Raw genomic sequence first — 19145 nt, 5'->3', positions numbered from 1 at the left:
ATTTAAGACAAACTGGCATCTGTGAGGCCTTCATGGGAGGCATTATTCAACACCATTTTAAAAAATCCTTTCTTTACCCCCTTCTGCCATGTATACAGTGTTCTTGTCCCTGTTTGAGTGGTTTTTAATTACAATATTTTTATTTCTAAAATCTCAATTCTTTTTCACCTCTGCCTTTTATAATGTCCTGTTCTTAATGTTTTTTTTCTTTTATCTCTTCGAACATGGTAAACATATTGTTATTAGTCTGCTTGGTCTGCTAGCACAGACTAGGTGGCCTAAACAACAGAAATTTATTTTCTCACAGTTCTGGATGACAGAAGCCCAAGACCAGGGTGCAAGCATGGTTGGTTCACTGGTGAGAGCTCACTTCTGGGCTTGCAGACAGCCACCTTCTTACTATGTAGTTACATGGCCCTTCCTCATTGCATGGGGTAGAAAGAGAGAGATTGAGCTCTCTGCTGTCTCCTTCTGTAAGAACACTAATCCTATCAGATCAGGACCCCACCCTTATGACTTCATTTAACCTTTCTAACTTCCTTAGAGGCCCCGTCTCCAAATATAGCCACCCTGGAGGTTAGGGCTTCAATATATAAATTTGAGGGGGGGGGGACACAAATATTCAGCCCAGAACCCACATTTTAAAACATTTCAGATTGGTCTATACTCTAATTATAAAGTTATGAATCTCATTTATTCACCTACCAACCTCTTACAGCAGTTTATTTCCTTGGGTGCTTTGCAGTTTTTTCTATGAGCTTCCATGGGAGTTGTTTTCCAATGTAGTCTAGCTCTGGAGGCACATATTTGTCAGGGAAATAAATAGGACAGTAATGTTTACAGTTGACCCATCCTCAGATTCAATCAACTGTGGATCATGTGGTACTATAGTACATATTTAGTGAAAAAATCCACATGTAAGTAGACCCATGTAGTTCAAACCCATGTCATTTAAGCGTCAAGTGTAGTTATAGAAAATAAATGCTACCACAAACATCGAGAACTCATTCGATATAAATCAGACATTAAGTTTTAAAGTATAGGAGTTATAGTAGAAGCTTATTATAATATCATTAGTAGAGATAGTATTTTAATTTTCTACATGTCTACATTATTCTAATATTTATATTCAAAATTACTTCCAGGAATTCATGAAGAATAACAGTCTACGTCAGAATAAGAATTGCTTGAACAATTTTGACCTTTCAGAATACAGACAGATTCTTAGTGATGTGGCTATACGAATATATCATCAGTTCATTATTGTAATGGAAAATAACATTCAACCAATAATAGGTAAGAAAAGAATCGATGACCAAGAAATATTTATAATGAAATTGAGACCTTAAAAAAATAAATCTGGTGCATGGCATGTGTAATTGCAAAGAACATAATTTTAAAACAAGAAGATTTACTGATGTAAATGTCCACTTTTTAATTCTTTGATTGCCTAAAATGATTACATATATAAAAGTACACGGGTCATAGTTTTCTTTCTGTAAGGGGGATCCATCCTGAAGGGAAAGACTTGGGAGAACTGCTGCTACTTATGTGGCTAATCCTGGTTCTTAGCCAAGTATTTTTGAAATTCTAAAGCCTCACTCAAATTCTTGTATACTTTCTTCAATTTTCTGAAATTTAAATACTTTAGGCTTGTTCCAGACCGTGGGTTGTCACGCTGACCAGCCCTCTCTCCTGTGAAGTTGAAAGAAAAGGAGCTATTGCCCTGCTGTAGATGACGGTCCATCCCCATCCGCCCCTTACTTCCTGGTGCTCCCCAACCCTCCATTCTTCTGCTTCCTCTGTCACAGCTGTATCCACACTAACTCAGGTGGAAAATGTCCCACCTCCTGAAACAGACACATGAGAGCAGTGGAGATGTTCTCTGGGTGTCCCCACTGCGTGTGCAAGAAAATCTTCCCGTTTTTCTCCATAGTGCCAGGCATGCTGGAGTATGAGAGTCTGCAGGGCATTTCCGGCCTGAAGCCCACAGGCTTCCGGAAGCGGTCATCCAGCATAGATGACACGGATGCCTACACAATGACCTCCATCTTGCAGCAGCTGAGCTACTTTTACAGCACCATGTGCCAGAACGGCCTGGACCCCGAGATCGTGAGGCAGGCAGTGAAGCAGCTCTTCTTCCTGATTGGGGCGGTCACCCTGAACAGCCTCTTCCTGCGCAAGGACATGTGCTCCTGCAGAAAAGGGATGCAGATAAGGTAAGACCCATAAAGCACCGCTCATCCTGGAGAGGCTGGCCAGAAAGGATGCTCTTAAAGTCCGAGGCCACACGCTCTCTGCCCTCCTTCCACAAGAGCTGCACTGCTGGAGGGTGTGCGAGATGACTCTTAGAACCTTGGAAATGTCAGCCATCTGATGCCAGGCCCTCCTCCCGTCACTCTACCCCACGCTAACTTGACGGTCTGGCAGAATGTCTTCTACTAAGAACTAGTAATTGTGTATTTTAAATTCTGGCCCTCTGTGGTTATCATATACTCAACCAGTATTTATTGACCACCACCTCTGTGACTAGTACTGCTGGTGGGGGACACAGGAAACAGAGGAAAGGGTGATTTGATCCCTGCCATTGAGAAGCTAAATGATGAGTCAAAACCACTATAATTAAGTCACAAGTGGCGAGGGAAGTGCTTCAGAGAGGAGAGATTATCGTGGACAGAAAAGTTAAAGAAGCCTGAAAACTGTGTGTGAGTGATTAAAAATGGGAGAACATTTCAGGCAGGGGAATGAGTGGGCACAGTGGTAGAACTGAGTGGGGACCCGTCCTCAGGCAGGAGTAACTAACTCCGTCTAGATTAAGCGGAGGTTTGTGTCGGGAGCCACAGGTCCACAGTAGAGTGCTAAGTTGGACCCAGATTGGGAGGGTCTGGAATGCCAGGCCAAGCACTGAGAGTTCATCCTGTGGACATGGTCATCCAGTTTTGAGGTGCGTTGACTTCTCTTTGTCTCTAAACCGAGGAAACACAGACCATTAGCTATTGTTTGGATTAACACTGTCACATGATTAGAAAGCATATAATATGGGGTAGATATTTAAGGTTTTTATAATATGTGCAGGGATTTGACACCTGTAGGTGATAGGGGAACCTGGAATGGTGATGATGGCAGTGATACAATGAAAAGTGACCCCAAAAAGTTTATTAAGCCAAGAAATAAGAAGCATCCATTACATCTTTTTAGCATTAGAGGTGGACATCCCTACAAACCATTGTGGCAAATTCTCATGATGCCAGGTTGTGGTTTTCAGATATGAGGGAGTATTCAGGAGGACTGGGCTTTTTTTCCTCTTCATTGAGAGAGGAAAGGCTTCTGTTTATTTCCCGAGCACTGAGCAGATGCCCTGTACCCCTCTGAGGTAGGATTCAGACCTATTTAAAGTAAAGCCATAAACCTCATGTGCCACCAGAGTCTTTGCTAAACAACTCTCATTCCACCAGTAGGTCCCCAAGTTGAGTGAACATCTGTCCCCATAGGTGCTCAGTATTTTCTCCTCTCACCAATTAAAAGTGCCATTAGAGAAGTACTGACTTTCCAGTGTGTTGCTCTCAGTAAGTAGCACATGCATTTAAGAGGCATTCATTCATTCAGATATTGACTCAGCTCCTGCCATAAACAAGGCACACCAGGATTTACAGTGACTTTACCATGACAACACAAGCAACACAATAACAAAACATGAACACAAGTGGAAAATCAAAACCAAAGAAAAGAAAAACATAAACAGTAGACAGAGTAGCTTGAACACTGGCTCTGGGCTTTCTGACTGCCAGGAGAAAACAGGCAAACATCATAGCTCTCTGGTCTCATCTGGCTTGGTGAGGCAGACCAGTTCCTGGGAAGATATAAAGATTTTCCTAGTATGTAATTCTTTTTTGTGCCTAGTCATGAATTGTAAAAACATTATCTCATGTGGAACTTTATCTCACCGTCTCCACAATAGCATTTTTGCTGCAAGTTCCACTGTGGCTGTTTTGCCCAGGGATCTTTGATAAGAACCTAGGTAGGGGTCCTGGAGACAGAGACAGTTCTGTTAGGAACCAGAATAATATGGCCCAACTACAAACATTGCTTGCTGGCCTGAGGGAATCTGGGGGGAGTACGAAAGGCGTTGACTTGGGTCTTGAAGGACAAGTAGGATTTCAGCTGACCCAGAACCAGAGGAATGAGCACAGGCCTCAGTGAAGGAAAACTGAGGGCAGGGTATGAACAGCCCCCTTTGAAAGGAGCACCAGGAGTGATGGGAGGACCTAGAAAGATGGGTTAGAAAGACAAAGTGGAATGCCAGCATGAGAAATGCATGCTTTAGTCCCTCAGGAGTGGCAACCACCACAGATTTTTTTTTTTTCTTTTTCAGAAGGCTTTAAACAGTGAATTCAATTTCTTTAATAGCTGTAGGAATATTCAGGTTATATATTTCATCTTGGATGAGTTTTGGTAGTTTTTGGTTTTCAAGGAATTGGTCCACTTCATCAAAGTTGAGTTTATGTGTATAGAGCCGTTCAGAATATTCCCTTATTATTCTTTTAATTTCTGCAGAATTTGTAGTGATATCCCCTCTTCTGCTCCTCTGTGGGTAATCTGTGACTTCTCTTTTCCTTGGTCAGTCTTGCTAGAGGTGTATCAGTTTGGTTTCACTGATTTTTGTCTTTTTTTTTTTAATTTAATTGATTTCTGTTACTGTCTTTATGATTTCATTCCTTCTGCCTACTTTGCATTTATTTTTCTCTTCTTCTTCTAGGTTCCTAAAGTAGACACCTGGATTATTGGCTCTGAGACCTTTCTTTTCTAACATAAGCATTTAATGCTATACATTTCTCTCTAAGCACTACTTTAACTCTATCCCACAAATTTTGATATGTTATATTTTCATTTTTGTTCAGTTCAAAGTATTTTCTAATTTCCCTCGAGTCTTACTCTTGGACCCATGGATTATTTAGAAGTGTGTTGTTTAATTTCCAAGTGTTTAGAGACTTTCTTATTACCTTTCTATTATTGATTTTTAGTTTAATTTCATTGTGCTTGAAGAACATACTTTGTCAGTCAAATTCTTAGAAACAGAAGATAGAATGGTGGTTGCCTGGGGCTGAGGAGAGAGAGAAAAAGGGAGTTGTTGTTCATTCAATGGATGTACAATTTCAGTTTTACAAAGTGAAAATGTTCTGGGAATCTGTTATACAACATGGTGCATATAGTTAACACTATTATACTATACACTTACAGTAGTTCAGATGGTAATTTTATGTTATGCGTTTTCTACCACAATTTTAAAAAAAATCTCAAGGTACGTCCAGGTTAACATATACCATAGATTGTGATACTAGAATTACCAACCACCCCACTTTGTCTGAGACTTTCCCAGGTTTATTTTTAAAATACAAACTTATAAATATTTTGGGACTTCCCTGGTGGTCCAGTGGTTAAGTCTTCACACTTCCAGTGTAGGGGGTGTGAATTTGATCCCTGGTAGGATAACTAAGATCCCACTTGCTGCATGGCATGGCCTAAAAAAAAACAAAAACCAAAAACTTATAAATATTTTTACATTGAAAAAAACAAACTTTGTATGATTTAGTTATTTTTAAATTTGTTAATATTTGCTTTTGTGACCCAGGTCTATTTTTGTGAATCTTCCCCATGCGGTGGGTTGAAAAGAATGTATATTCTGCTTTTGTTGGGTAGAATGTTCTATAAATGTAGATCAGACCCAGTTTGTTGATGGTGTTTTTCATTTCTTCTGTATCCTTGCTGATTTTCTGTCTATTAGTTCTATTGATTACTGAGAGGAGTGTTGAAGTCTCCAGCTATAATTATGGAGTTGTCTATTTCTTCTTTCAGTCTGTCAGGTTTTGCTTTATGTATTCTGAAGCTCTGTTTTTAGGTGCATATACACTAAGAATTGTTGTCTTCTTGGTGAGTTAGCCCTCCTATCATTATGTGGGATCTCTCTTTGTCCCTCCCTGGTAATTTTTTCTGCTTTGAAATCTACTTTGTTTGAAAGTCTATTTTTTATTTGGATCAGTGTTTTCATAGTATATCTTTTTCCATCCTTTTACTTTTAACCTATCTGTATCATATCTGAAGTGAGTTTCTTGTAGGCAACATATATTTGGGTCCAGTTTTTTGTTTTATTTTTTCATCCAGTCTGACAATCTGTGCTTTTAATTGGGGTTTTTACACCATTTCAATTTAATGTAATTATTGGTATACTCAGATGTAAGTCTACCATTTTGTTATTTTCTGTTTGTTCCTTCTGGTTTTTATTTCTCTGATTTCCAGTCTCTGTCTTCTTTTGGGTTCTTTGAACACTTTTGGTACCCCTTTTAAATTTATCTATTGCGTTTTCACTGTATCTCTTTGTATCTTTTTTAATGGCTGCTCTAGGAATTACAGTATACATACTTAACCTTTTTCAGTCATTTTAGAATCAGTATCTTATCACATTAAGTGGAATGTAGAACCCTTACCATTACGTAGGCCCCTTTCCCCTCTTTGCTTGTTGTCTTATATATTATATTTACATACATCAAAAACTCTGCCGGACAATGTTATAATTTTTATTTTAAACCATCCAACATATTTTAAAGGACTTAATAGAAGAATGGTCTATTGTATTTACCCAGGTATTTATCATTTCTGTTATTCCTTCATTTCTAATGTTTCAAGTCTCATTTTCCCCCCAAATCTCATTTCGATTTCATTTTCCTTTTGCCTGAGGAAATTATTTTAGTAGTCCTTTTAGAGCAGGTTCACCGACAATAAATTCTCTTAGCTTTCTTTCCTCTGAAAATATCTTCATTTCACCTTCATTCCTAAAGTATATTTTTATAGGCTACCAACGTCTGGGTTGACAGCCCTTTCTTTCATCGGTTTAAAAATGTTCCACTTTTTCTGGCTTCCATGGTTTCTGATGAGAAATGCACAGTCATTTGAATTATTATTTCCCTATAAATAATGCATAGTTTTTCTCTGACTGAGTTCCAAATTTTTTTTCTTTGTGTTTAGTTTACCACAGTTCGATTATGATGCATCTGGGTGTGGATTTCTTTGGGTTTAGCCTCTTTGAGCTTCTCTGAACTTCTTGACTCGGTAGGTTTGTGGATCTCCCCAAATGTGGGACATTTTCAGCCATTTCTTCAAATGTTTTATCTGCATCACACTTTCTCCTTTCCTTCTGGAATTTCAATGACACAAATGTTAGACCTTTCATTATTTTGTTATCCCTAAAGTTCTGTTCTTTGTACTTTTCATATTGGATAGTCTTTATTGATCCCTTGAAGTTCACTGACTCTTTTCTCTGCCATCTATATTCTGCTATTGAGCCCATTCAGTGAGTTCTTTTGTTTCAGTTATTGTATTTTTCAGTTGTAAATTTCCATTGTTTTGAAACATCTTCTGTTTCTTTTCTGAAGCTTTCTATTTTTTCATGTATTTCAAGATAGTTTGTCCTTACTTTTTGGTGCTTTTTTTTTTTTCTGCAGCAAAGAGGGTTTATTTTCAAGACAGCCAATTTTTGTGATAGCTTCTTTAAAGCCTTTGTCAGATGATTCTAACATCTGTGTCATCTCAGAGTTGATACTATTAATTGCCTTGCTTAATGTGACTTAAGATTTTCCTGGTTTTCATATGCCAGGTAATTTTGAATTGTATTCTGGACACTTTTATTATTATATTATGAGACACTGAGTCTTTAAATCCTATGGAGAATGTTGATACTTTTATCAGATAATCAGCTCACTTGGGTTCAGGCTCTGCAGGTGTGGTTCCTCTGTCAGTTCTGTCTTCAAAGCCTTTGTAATGCTGTTTGGTTTTGTCTTGTGTGTGACACACAGTGACCAGTCTGAAACTTGGGTGGTGTGCAATCCTGTAGTTTAGTCCTCAAAGTTTGTGTGTGCTCTTGAGGGTCAGATCCATCCCTGGGCTCAGGGGTGTGTCCAAGAGTTCATAAATAACTTTAAGGGTCACTTTCCCAAGCTCCTCCTCTCCACAATGCCCCTGGTACTTTCCAGATACCTGGGGATCCCCTCTTTGGTCCTCCAGACAGAAAACTGGGGCTTCACTTAACTCACTGTGTGGCGCACTTACTTCCAGCAAATGTCCCCACCTGGGGTCAAGTGGTGAGAGGAAGAGCAAGGAGAGTTCACGCCATCCTCTTGAGCCACAACTCCTCCAGCTGAAGAAAGTTCCCCTCTCTCAGAGTTTTAATTTCCTACTGGACCCTGTTGCCACCACCATAGGACTGTTTGGGGCTTGCACATGAGAGAATGAAGAAAAAGAAAGGAAAAGGAGAAAAAAGAAAGACAGAATTTCCACCCTGTCTCAGAGCTTTAGGACACCCCTTTCCAGCACCTCGAGCCAGAACTAGAGGGCTCCTCCTGGAGCTCTTTGTTGGCACCCATGCCCACTACTGAGTTTCAGGCTGCTTTGAGTTCAGGCCAATGAATAGCAGAGGGAAAGATACTGGTAAACTCATTGTCAGTTTGGAGATACTTCAAATTCTGGCCTTCTCTCCCAGCCCACCTGCTACTGTTTACTTTTCAGAGTCCTCAAATAGCTGTTCCAGGCATTCCATCCAGGTTTTATAGCTGCATTCAGTGGGAGAAACAAAATGGAGTGCTTACTCCATCTTACCAAGAACCAGAACTCCAACACATAGTTTTGAGTGGGAGGATTAACGTGCTCAAAATTCAGTGGATTCCCATTAGGAATCTACTGTAATAAGAACTAGTGGTGGGGGCTTCCCTGGTGGTGCAGTGGTTGAGAATCTGCCTGCCAATGCAGGGGACGTGGGTTCGAGCCCTGGTCTGGGAGGATCCCACATGCCGCGGAGCAACTGGGCCCGTGAGCCACAATTACTGAGCCTGCGCGTCTGGAGCCTGTGCTCCGCAACAAGAGAGGCCACGATAGTGAGAGGCCCGCGCACCGCGATGAAGGGTGGCCCCCGCTTGCCACAACTAGAGAAAGCCCTCGTACAGAAACGAAGACCCAACACAGCCATAAATGAATGAATAAATAAATAAAATAAAATAAAAAAAAAAGAACTAGTGGGACAAAATTGACAATGCAAAAAAAGGGGGGGTAACCAGTGCAAGAGATGTTATCTCACACTCATTACATCCCTATGGAATACATTAATTCAGCATTTTTGTCCCAATGTTATAACCCATGGGGAGTTGCTAATCTGGAAGGTCAGAGCTGGAACCGACCTTAGAGATCACCTAGTTCAGCACTCAGTTTTTTTAAACAGCTTCATTGATATATAATTTACATGCCATAGAGTTCACTCGTTTAAAGTGTATCGTTCAGTGGTTTCTGGTATATTTACAGAGTTATGCAGCCGCCACCATAATGTAATTTTAGAACAGTTTCATCACTCCAGAAAGAAACCTTACACCCAGTAGCAGCCACTCGTATCCCCTACCCAAGTCCCACTGGGGAGTCCCCTCCCCCTCAACCTAACCAGCGACAAATATATTTTCTTTCTCTATAGATTTGCCTATTCTGGACATTTTTAAAATAAATGGAATCATAAATATGTTGTCTTTTGTGACTGGCTTCTTTCCCTTAGCGTAATGTTTTCATAGCTCCCCCCTGTGGTAGCATGTGGCAGTACCTCACTCCTTTTTATTGCTGAATAATAGCCCGTTGTATGGATAGACCACAATTTGTTTATCTATCCATCAACTGGTGGACATTTGGGTTGTTTTCTTTTTTTGGCTATAATGATTAATGGTGCTGTGAACATTTGTGTATGATTATTTGTGTGGACATGCTTTCAGTTCTCTTTAGTAAGTACCTAGAAGTGGAGTTGCTAGGTCAGAAGGTAGTTTTATGTTTAACATTTTGAGGAACTGCCTAACTGCTTTCCTTAGCAGCTGTACCATTTACATTCCCACTAGCAATGTATGAGTGTTCTCAACGCTCTGATTTACCAAGAGAGGTTGAGTAACTCTCCAGGCTCACACAACGGATTGGTGGGATTAAAACCCATGGCCCTTAACTCATAAACCTGTGATAATCAGTGACAGAAACAAGAATAAAAACCCCAGTGGACTAAAAGAAAGCCTCTACCAATTGAAAATTTTCTGCCAATTTGGGAAAAGAGATCAAACAATTTTTATACCAATGTAAGTCTTCTCTTCAAATACCACTATGATTTTTTCCTTTAATATATTTTCAAATCTATTATTAAGGGTACTTTAATAGATTATAAATTATTGTAGTCACTGTTCCTTGCTCAGATTTTCTCCAAAATTTATTGCTGTTATGGCCCCTCACCCTTGACCATCATGATCCTTAGAACCATGGATCGTGAGAGCTGATCATCTGGCCCAACCCCGTCTTGTTACAAATAAAGAAACTGCTGGGCTGTAGTCCTAAGGATCTCAGTGAGCTCTGGTACCATGTTGGGACACACTGGAGGATTCGGCACCCTCCCCTAAAGTGTTCTAAGCAGGTCACCCCTGTTCTCTGCTCCTCTGGCGTTTACTCCAGGTGCAACATCAGCTACTTAGAAGAATGGCTCAAAGATAAGAATTTGCAGAACAGCTTGGCCAGGGAAACCTTGGAAGCTCTCTCTCAGGCAGCCTGGTTGCTTCAGGTCAAGAAGACCACAGACAGCGATGCCAAGGAGATCTACGAACGCTGTACCTCCCTGTCTGCTGTGCAGGTGACCAGGCTTGTCTCCCTGATCTTCACCCACAGATCATGTAATTGGCCTTGCCTTTCCTGGCTTAGCCAGCTGTGGGGTGCATCTGCGTCTCTCTGTGCTCTTTGGGGAGCATACGTATCTCCCATGGGCTGCCCTCTTATCTAACAAGCATTTATTAAATACTAACCCTAGGCCTTAAAAACATAAAAGTGCATATGACACATTCCCTGCCCACTATACTCACATATGTGTATGTGTGGGGAGAGGGGGTGGGAGCGGGGAAGGAGGCAGGAAATGGGGAATTCTCTTAAGGTCATCTAATTATAGGATGTCCTTGCTGCCTTCTGTGCTCTTCTCAGCTTGTTTTCTCTTTTGGAAAAAAATAACACATGGTTCCTAGAGCCAGATTACAGTCTAAAAGAACCACTTGTGGTTCCCGACTGTTCCCAGACTACTGGAACCATTATTTCATGGACAGAGTTGTCCTTTTCTGCGGCCTCACACCATCTTATGTACTCTTTGCAGATCATAAAGATCCTCAACTCATACACACCTATAGATGACTTCGAGAAAAGAGTGACTTCATCCTTTGTTCGCAAAGTACAGGTGAGATCCTTAAGGATGTGCCTTTTAATTTTTAGTATAAGACAGTGTTGTTTAATTACCATTATAGAAATTCAGGATTAAAGTACATGTACCAAATATACAAAGGAAAGGCACCCAGGAAAAGCAGCAGGAATTTTCCCTGTCAAATTCCCTGTTTTCAGAACGCATTTTCACCCTGGTGGGAAGGGAACAAAAACACCAAAACCGTGATTCACATTCTGTGTTCCTTCAGCATGTCTTGTTTCTCATCAGTCTTTGCGTATATGCAAGGGAGCAGAGGCTGAATGGAAAGAGAGAACCTGTGTACCCATTTTTTTCTTATTTTAATCCCTAAAGTTTCTTGACCAGTGAACTAGGGCAGCAGTTCTCAAAGTTTGGTTCAAGGGTCCTTGGAGGGTGGGGGGGGGATTCTTGAGATGATTTCAGGGAGTCTGCAAAGTCTTCCTTTTTCCAAATACATACCTGTATGAGGCAGACTTTTCTTCATACACTTCAACCAAAATAACATATCACTAGAGGTGAATGCAGAAGCAGATACAAGATTCCACCTGTCATATTAAGTCAGACATTTAAAAGAGTTACAAAATTATGAAACAATACCACTTCTCACTAGTTTTTTGATTTGTTTTCAAAAATATAGTTGTTTTTCAATAAAAATATGTTAACATGTATTGGGCTTGTTATTTTAATGCATTAAAAAATATTTAAAATTATTGTTTTAATTACTAATATGATAGATATCAGTAGTGATAACCACATGCACAAAAGCTGTTTGGCGTCCTTGGTAATTTAAGAGTATAAAGGGGTCCTGAAACCAAAAAGGTTTGCAAACCACTGAACTAAAAAGAAATATTAATGCAATAAAAATTTAATACTGAGCTCCACTCGTGTTTGGTCTTAGAATTATGCCATGAGAATAGGTAAACATAGAAAGTAGATCGATTTACAGTCATTCCATCCTGTGGGAAATTAACTTCTGAAGTGAAACAGAGCAAGTTAAGTATTCATGAGAGCTAATCTGGAAGAGCTGGATAAACCATTTCACCTTGGAGCTGTGCTGTTGAAAAGCCCTTTTGTGTGTTATCTCACATGATTTTGAAAGGAGTTTTTCACTCGAGATAGAGTTGTTGTGTTTTCCTTGCTCTTGACTTCCAGACAGCCATAAAGCAAAGTGCACTGGTTTCCTTACTCATTTTTCCTCTGGTTCTCATTTCAGGCTCTCCTCAATAGCCGAGAGGATTCATCACACCTTATGTTGGATACCAAATATCTCTTTCAAGTCACATTTCCTTTTACCCCCTCTCCACATGCTCTGGAAATGATCCAGATCCCCAGCAGTTTCAAACTAGGCTTTCTCAATAGATTATAGCAGGAAAAAAGAGAATAAATGCACTTTTCTTTCAAAAGCTAAATGAAGGTCAAATAGAGGGATGCGGCTTATTAATTGGAACTGGAAATGCTTTGGAATGTGATTGAAGGAAGAAAATAAGAATTCTCCCAAATGGGCCACATCTTCTCTTGCTCGTGGTGATGGTGCTGCCACTGTCATCTTGTAAGAATTAACACACACCAGCTGAGGTTGGAAAGGCCACTGCTACCTTTGGAATCTCAGCCAGCTTTTACTAGAATTCCTGCAAGTCTCGTATTTTCTGCCAGGTGCCTCTTGTCTAGATCTATTTTGTGACAGGGGTCCACCGAGAGGGAGTGAGACCCAGGGACACAGTTTATCCTAAGTTTTCTAAAGTTCGTGTGAAGCCCAGATACATTTATGAAGCCACAAATGGGTTCTAGGGCTGAGTCTTCCAAATAATCCCATTTGGCCGTGGCGGCCTGTCAAAGGCGGCCTCTCACCCCACGCCTGTTTGATGGGAGCAGAGGTGTTTCACCAACTCTCTTTACTAAGAACGCTTCTGCATAAAAAAATATTTATTTCAGGCCCCTCTAATTTTTAAGAGAATATTCAATCTGAAATGAATCACAGAAGTATTTTTATGTATATATCCATTTAAAACTAATATATCAGGGCTTCCCTGGTGGTGCAGTGGTTGAGAATCCACCTGCCAATGCAGAGGACACAGGTTCGATCCCTGGTCCAGGAAGAGCCCACATGCCGCAGAGCAACTAAGCCTGTGCGCCACATCTACTGAGCCTGCGCTCTAGAGCCCGTGAGCCACAACTACTGAGCCCGTGTGCCGCAACTACTGAAGCCCACGTGCCTAGAGCCCGTGTCCACAACGAGAGAAGCCACCACAATGAGAAGCCCACGCACTGCAACAGAGAGTAGCCCCCGCTCACTGCAACTAGAGAAAGCCCGCACGCAGCAACAAAGACCCAGCACAGCCAAAAATAAATAAATACAATAAATAAATTTACTAAAAAAATAAAAACACTAATATATCATTCAAGCTTAATTTCCATGCCATTTATCATCTCCTCCTCCAGAAGAAGATTTCTTTAAATTTTATCTGCCAGCGTATTTGCCATTGTTTTTCATTGTTTAATATCTTTCATACAAGAACTTAAAAAAATAAGTTTGAAAAGGCAACATAGATGATTTTCTCTATCTTATCAGCATTCAAATATGTTTTAAGATTTTCTCATAAAAATAACTGAAGAATTTTGTCAGCTCCTCCTTTTGAGAAATCTGTTTCCCAAGTTTTGTGGGAACTATTACTTGTTCCCCCCAAGTTTTCTCCGTTCTTCCTTTCAGAGCATAAAACATCATTTGATAAGCACTCCTGGCCTGTGGCCTCTTCTGCACCACCCCAAAGTCACAGGCCATAGCTGTGATTCTGTAACATGGGCATGTATCTTAGGAGTGGAAATAATACATGATTTTGAAGCAACAACACCCTACTAATATGTAATAATGTCTTTTCATATTACAAATGATTGAATTTAGTTCATTTAGATACATGGTATATGAAGAAATGAGAAGTAGAACTTGGTGACATTTTAATCAATAAAATAAATTACCAAATGAATTGGGTCAGATTCTTTTTTTTTTTAATAAATTTATTTATTTATTTTTGGCTGCGTTGTGTCTTCGTTGCTGCGTGCAGGCTTTCTCTAGTTGCAGTGAACGGGGCTGCTCTTCATTGCGGTGTGCGGGCTTCTCATTGCGGTGGCTTCTCGTCGCGGAACATGGGCTCTAGACGCGCGGGCTTCAGTAGTTGTGGCACGCGGGCTCAGTAGTTGTGGCGCATGGGCTTAGTTGCTCCGCAGCATGTGGGATCTTCCCGGACCAGGGCTTGAATCCGTGTCCCCTGCGTTGGCAGGCGGATTTTTAACCACGGCGCCACCAGGGAAGTCCCAGATTCTTTTAATTGCTAGGAGATTACATTTTTCTTAAGTGCACAAATTTTATGCCTTTCTTTAAGGGTCATACTTAAAGATGCTAGAATCTTTATAGATTCATAATATCTCATGAAACATATATAAAATTTTTTAGAGAGGAAGTAAATATGCCCTCAGTCCTGGCTCAGGCTGTGTCTGCATGGGGCTCCCAGACTGTGCCAGAATGAGGGGCTACTTGGTGGAGAGCTGGCTGGGTTTTGGTCCACATGGACTGCCTTCTCCATGCCCCTTCCAGGTCTCCCCTATGCCACAAAGAGACAATCACCCTTCCTTTTTGGCCCCCGTAACTCAGGGCTCCTGTCTGTTTTACAGCATTTATCCTGGGCTATGGGACAGTAACGCTGGCCATTCCCTCCACTACCCTGTGAGCTCCTGGAGAGCAGGCCCACATCCTGCTCATCCCTGTGGTCATCCTGATGTGGCGAGCAGAACCGCAGGGGCCAAGTCCTACTGGAGGCGGCAGGGCTTGTGAGGGTTCAGTCCTGGGAGGGAGTAGGTCTTGTGTGGAGACAGGGGGAGCCTGAAAAGTTTATGCATGGAGAAGGGGGCAGGGGAGCCCTCGCCCCACAGTCTTGATCAGCTCTACAAAGCTGAGTGTAGCAAGGGTGGCCGAAACAACGAGGTGCTGGTGGGGTGAAGACTGTGAAGAGGCAGGAGCTGCGGATAACCTTCAGTTACAGGTGAATGTCAGGGTTGCTCAGTAAAGAGGGGTCTGAATTTACGGGGGTCAAACCTGCTGAACTCTGCTTCCTGCAGAGGGCAGAGAATTGAGCCCTAGAAGCTGGTCATCGGGGGTTCTGAGGGCACCTGGCAGCATGGATGGTCAGAAGGTTCAAGGGGTGAGTGAGTGATGCGAACTGCGGTGAGCGCTTCAGACGTGAACACGGAGCTGCAGGTGGGAAGGAAGGGAGCAGCTGAGCCGTAAAGCCCAGGTAAGGAGATTAGTTAGACGGGATGCAGTTGCCTTAGCACTTGGAGCTACAGCTCTAACTTCTCTCCGTTCTGCTGATCGGTTCCATGTGTTGAGTCTCTGGAAGGTATGTATGTGTTAACATTAAATTAGAATACTCAGGCTTCCTTAAATGCTCAGAAAAGTGTTCAGGTGTGTGCATACCAAGGTGTTGGCAGTGGTCTTTCTGTGTGGTAAGAGTATGGGTGACGGGTGGTGTGGTAGTTAGTCTGTGTTCTAATATTTCCACAATACACATGCATATCTTTTGAAATAGGTACTTTGTTTTCAAAATATATTCAGTATTGGCATCAGGGGAAAATTAAGCATCTTTACAATTATTTAATCAGTGTTAAAAATTGACCCACATGGGACTTCCCTGGCAGTCCAGTGGCTAAGGCTCTGCACTCCCACTGCAGGGGACACGGGGTTCGATCCCTGGTTGGGGTAAGATCCCACCTGCTGCGCAGTGCGGCCCCCCAAAAAAGAGATATTAAAAAAAACTGACCCACGTAACATTTCACATGTTAACGTAAACCTCGGAGTGCAGCTTATGGAATAGACAGGTTTCTGACACTAAACGTTACATAATTTTAGTTAAGTCTGTGAGATTCATCCATTTACTGCCATATGTATCAGCAGTTTATTCTTTTTTATTACATGAACATATCACAATTTATGTATCTAGTCTATATTGATGAACATTTGGGTTTTTCCAGTTTGGGGCTATTATGAATAAAGCTGCTATGACATTCTTGTTCATGGGGTTTTTTTTTTTTTTGAGGATGTAAGTATGCATTTCTGTTGAGTATATATCAAGGAATAGAATTATATGTATGTGTAGCTATAGTAGGTCCTATCAACCAGTTTTCCAATGTGGTTGTACCAACTTATCCTCCCACCAGCAGAGGAGGTCCAGTTCTCTACATTCTCACCCACGTTTCACATCATCAGTCTTTTTTACTGTTAGGTATTCCGGTGGGTAAGTAGTGGATTCACAGTGCGGTTTTAACTTGTGTTTCTTTGATGCCTAATGATGTTGAGCACCTCTTTATCTGTTTATTGACCATGTGAATATCTGCATTTGTGAAGTGTCCAAGTCTTTTGCACACTTAAAAAATAATTTGTGTTGAGATATGATTGCACACAATATAAAACTCTCTGTTTTATAGCATACATTTCAGAGGTTTTTAGTATATTCACAAGAATGTACATTATCTAATTCCAGAACATTTCCATCACCCCAAAAAAGAAATCCCGTATTCATTAAGCAGTCACTCCCAACGCCCTCTCCCCCACCTATTGGTAACCTCTAATCTACTTTCTGTCTCTATGGATTTGCCTGTCCCGGACTTATCGTATAAATGGAATCACAATTTGTGGCCTTTTGTGTCTGGCTTATTTCACTTAGCATAAAGTTTTCAAGGTTTGTCCATGATATAGCACATATCAGGACTTCATCATTTTTTATTGCCAAATAAGAGTCTACTGTATGAACAGACCGCATTTTCTTTATCCATACCTCAGTTGATGGATATTTTAGTTGTTTCCACTTTTTGTGTTAAATGCTGCTACAAATATTCATGTATAAGTTTTTATGTGAATATATGATATATCCAGGAGTGAATTTGCTTGGTCATTTGGTAACAACTCTATTTAACTTTTTGTGTAACTGCCAAACTGTTTTCCACAGAGGATGCACCATTTTACATTCCCACCAGCAAAGTCTGAGGGTACTTTTGCCCATTTTTAATTGGGTCAATGAAGCATTATTTTTAAAGTGAAAACTGGTGATATCCTATATATCCAACAGTAGGATGTTGGTTTATTAAATTATGATACTCCATTGCTCCCTAGGATAAAATAATACTGAAGCTATTACCATAAAACCGATAGCTCTGTAAGCACTAACAGAATAAGGTGAAAAAGCAAGTAGCTAACAGCCCCATTTATATAACTAACAAAACTTTATCTATGGCATCAGAAAAGTCTGGAAGAATAGCCATCAAACTCAGGGAATTGAGTGCAGGGCAGATAATGGGGATTTTCACTTTTGATTTTCTATCTTGGCACTGACTTTTTAAAAATAATCATGGGGTAGTGGGGGTCTTGGTGATTTTTTGCGACATTTATTTAAGTGAAACATTTCAAAGAAATTTTGTGCGTGGCTTAGGGTTAGGGAACTCCTACTGCAGAGCAACTTCATGTCAAAACTTGTTAAAATGGGGTATTTTTATCTTTTTCTTGTTAAAATGCCCATTGAAGCATTTCCTCTAGCTTGAAAAGTTCCCTCATCATAAAAAGGATTATTGTCAATAAGTACAATAGAATTTACTGAAATTAAATTTAGCCCATGTTATAAATACTAAATGAAAAACACCAGTATGTAAAAATATAAACAGTGTACATGATCAGTATGACCCCTAGTCCTAAAAATCTATTCTTGCATACACCAAAATGTGAAAAGGAGTCTCTCTGGGCAATGGGATTACAGGTGATTGTTTTCTTCCTTATACCTTTCTGATTTTTCCAGACTTTCTACAACAACCATGTATAATGTTTATAGTTTTAAAATACTATAATCATCCAACTTTAGTTTGTAGTTTGCCCATGTTCAACCAACCGATCTAAAATGCTAGCTATGCGATGTGATTTAAGGTTGATATAATTCAAAACTTGTGGTCTCCATTTAAAAATTGGTGTTTTCCAAGAATATGCAATGACATGCAAAGGCAAAAACACTATTAAGCAAAAAACTAAAGTTCAAAATTGCGTATGGCATGTAATTCCAATTTTTTTAATGTATACACACAGGTGCTTATGAAGATACTAGAAGAAAACATAAAATGCTAACAGAGGTCAGTTATTTGTTAGGACAGGGCATGTAGGTGATTCATTTTCCTTCTTCATGTTCCTCTGTTTCCAATTATTTATGATGAACATGTACAGCTCTTATAATTTGAAAAAATTTAAAATTCAGTTTGGGAGAAAAAAATTATCCAGATTTGGAATATTGGCAATTTTTCTTTTCTTTTTAATATTTATTGGAGTATATATATTTGATTTACAATATTATGTTAGTTTCTGCTGTACAGCAAAGTGAATCAGTTATACATATACATATATCCACTTTTTTTTAGATTCTTTTCTCATATAAGCCATTACAGAGTACTGAGTAGAGTTCCCTGTGCTATACAGCAGGTTCTTATTAGTTATCTATTAGTTATCTATAGCAGTGTGTATATGTCAGTCCCACTCTCCCAATTTATCCCTCCTCCCCCCCTTATCCCCTGGTAACCATAAGTTTGTTTTCTACATCCATGACTCTACTTCTGTTTTGTAAATAAATTCATTTGTACCCCCCTTTTTTTTAGATTCCACATGTAAGCAATATCATACGATATTTGTCTTTCTGTGTGGCAATTTTTCTACTTCTCTCTTTGTAGGGGTCGATCTCCCATAATTCCTAGTCATCCTTCTATTCCTTCTGCACTTGCTTCCTCGGGTTCCTCTCGCCTTCCATTCCTGCAGCTGCTGCCCTGTCCAGAGCTCGTTTCCTCTTCCCCA

The 19145-nt window shown here is 40.3% G+C and overlaps 1 protein-coding gene across 3 annotated transcripts in view; it reads left to right on the top strand.

Annotated features, from left to right (window-relative positions):
• MYO5C (myosin VC) overlaps positions 1 to 18581 on the top strand; it is a 111324-nt gene extending 92743 nt beyond the window's left edge. For 2 of the 3 annotated variants that reach the window (XM_082387995.1, XM_082387994.1), the window contains exons 37-41: positions 1146 to 1296; positions 1937 to 2219; positions 10510 to 10684; positions 11192 to 11272; positions 12489 to 18581. In XM_082387995.1, the coding sequence (XP_082244121.1) occupies positions 1146 to 1296; positions 1937 to 2219; positions 10510 to 10684; positions 11192 to 11272; positions 12489 to 12641 (843 nt within the window). In that variant the 3' untranslated portion in view covers positions 12642 to 18581. Of the gene's footprint in view, positions 1 to 1145; positions 1297 to 1936; positions 2220 to 10509; positions 10725 to 11191; positions 11273 to 12488 lie in introns of all 3 variants that reach the window. The other variant, XM_082387996.1, reaches the window with a different exon arrangement.
• The last annotated feature ends 564 nt before the right edge of the window (positions 18582 to 19145 follow it).

This window comes from Balaenoptera borealis (genome assembly GCF_965194805.1).
Source record: "Balaenoptera borealis genome assembly, chromosome: 3".
NCBI classification, from domain to species: domain Eukaryota; kingdom Metazoa; phylum Chordata; class Mammalia; order Artiodactyla; family Balaenopteridae; genus Balaenoptera; species Balaenoptera borealis.
The sequence above is the reverse complement of the archived record's forward strand: the minus strand, read 5'-3'. Positions and strand labels throughout refer to the sequence as shown.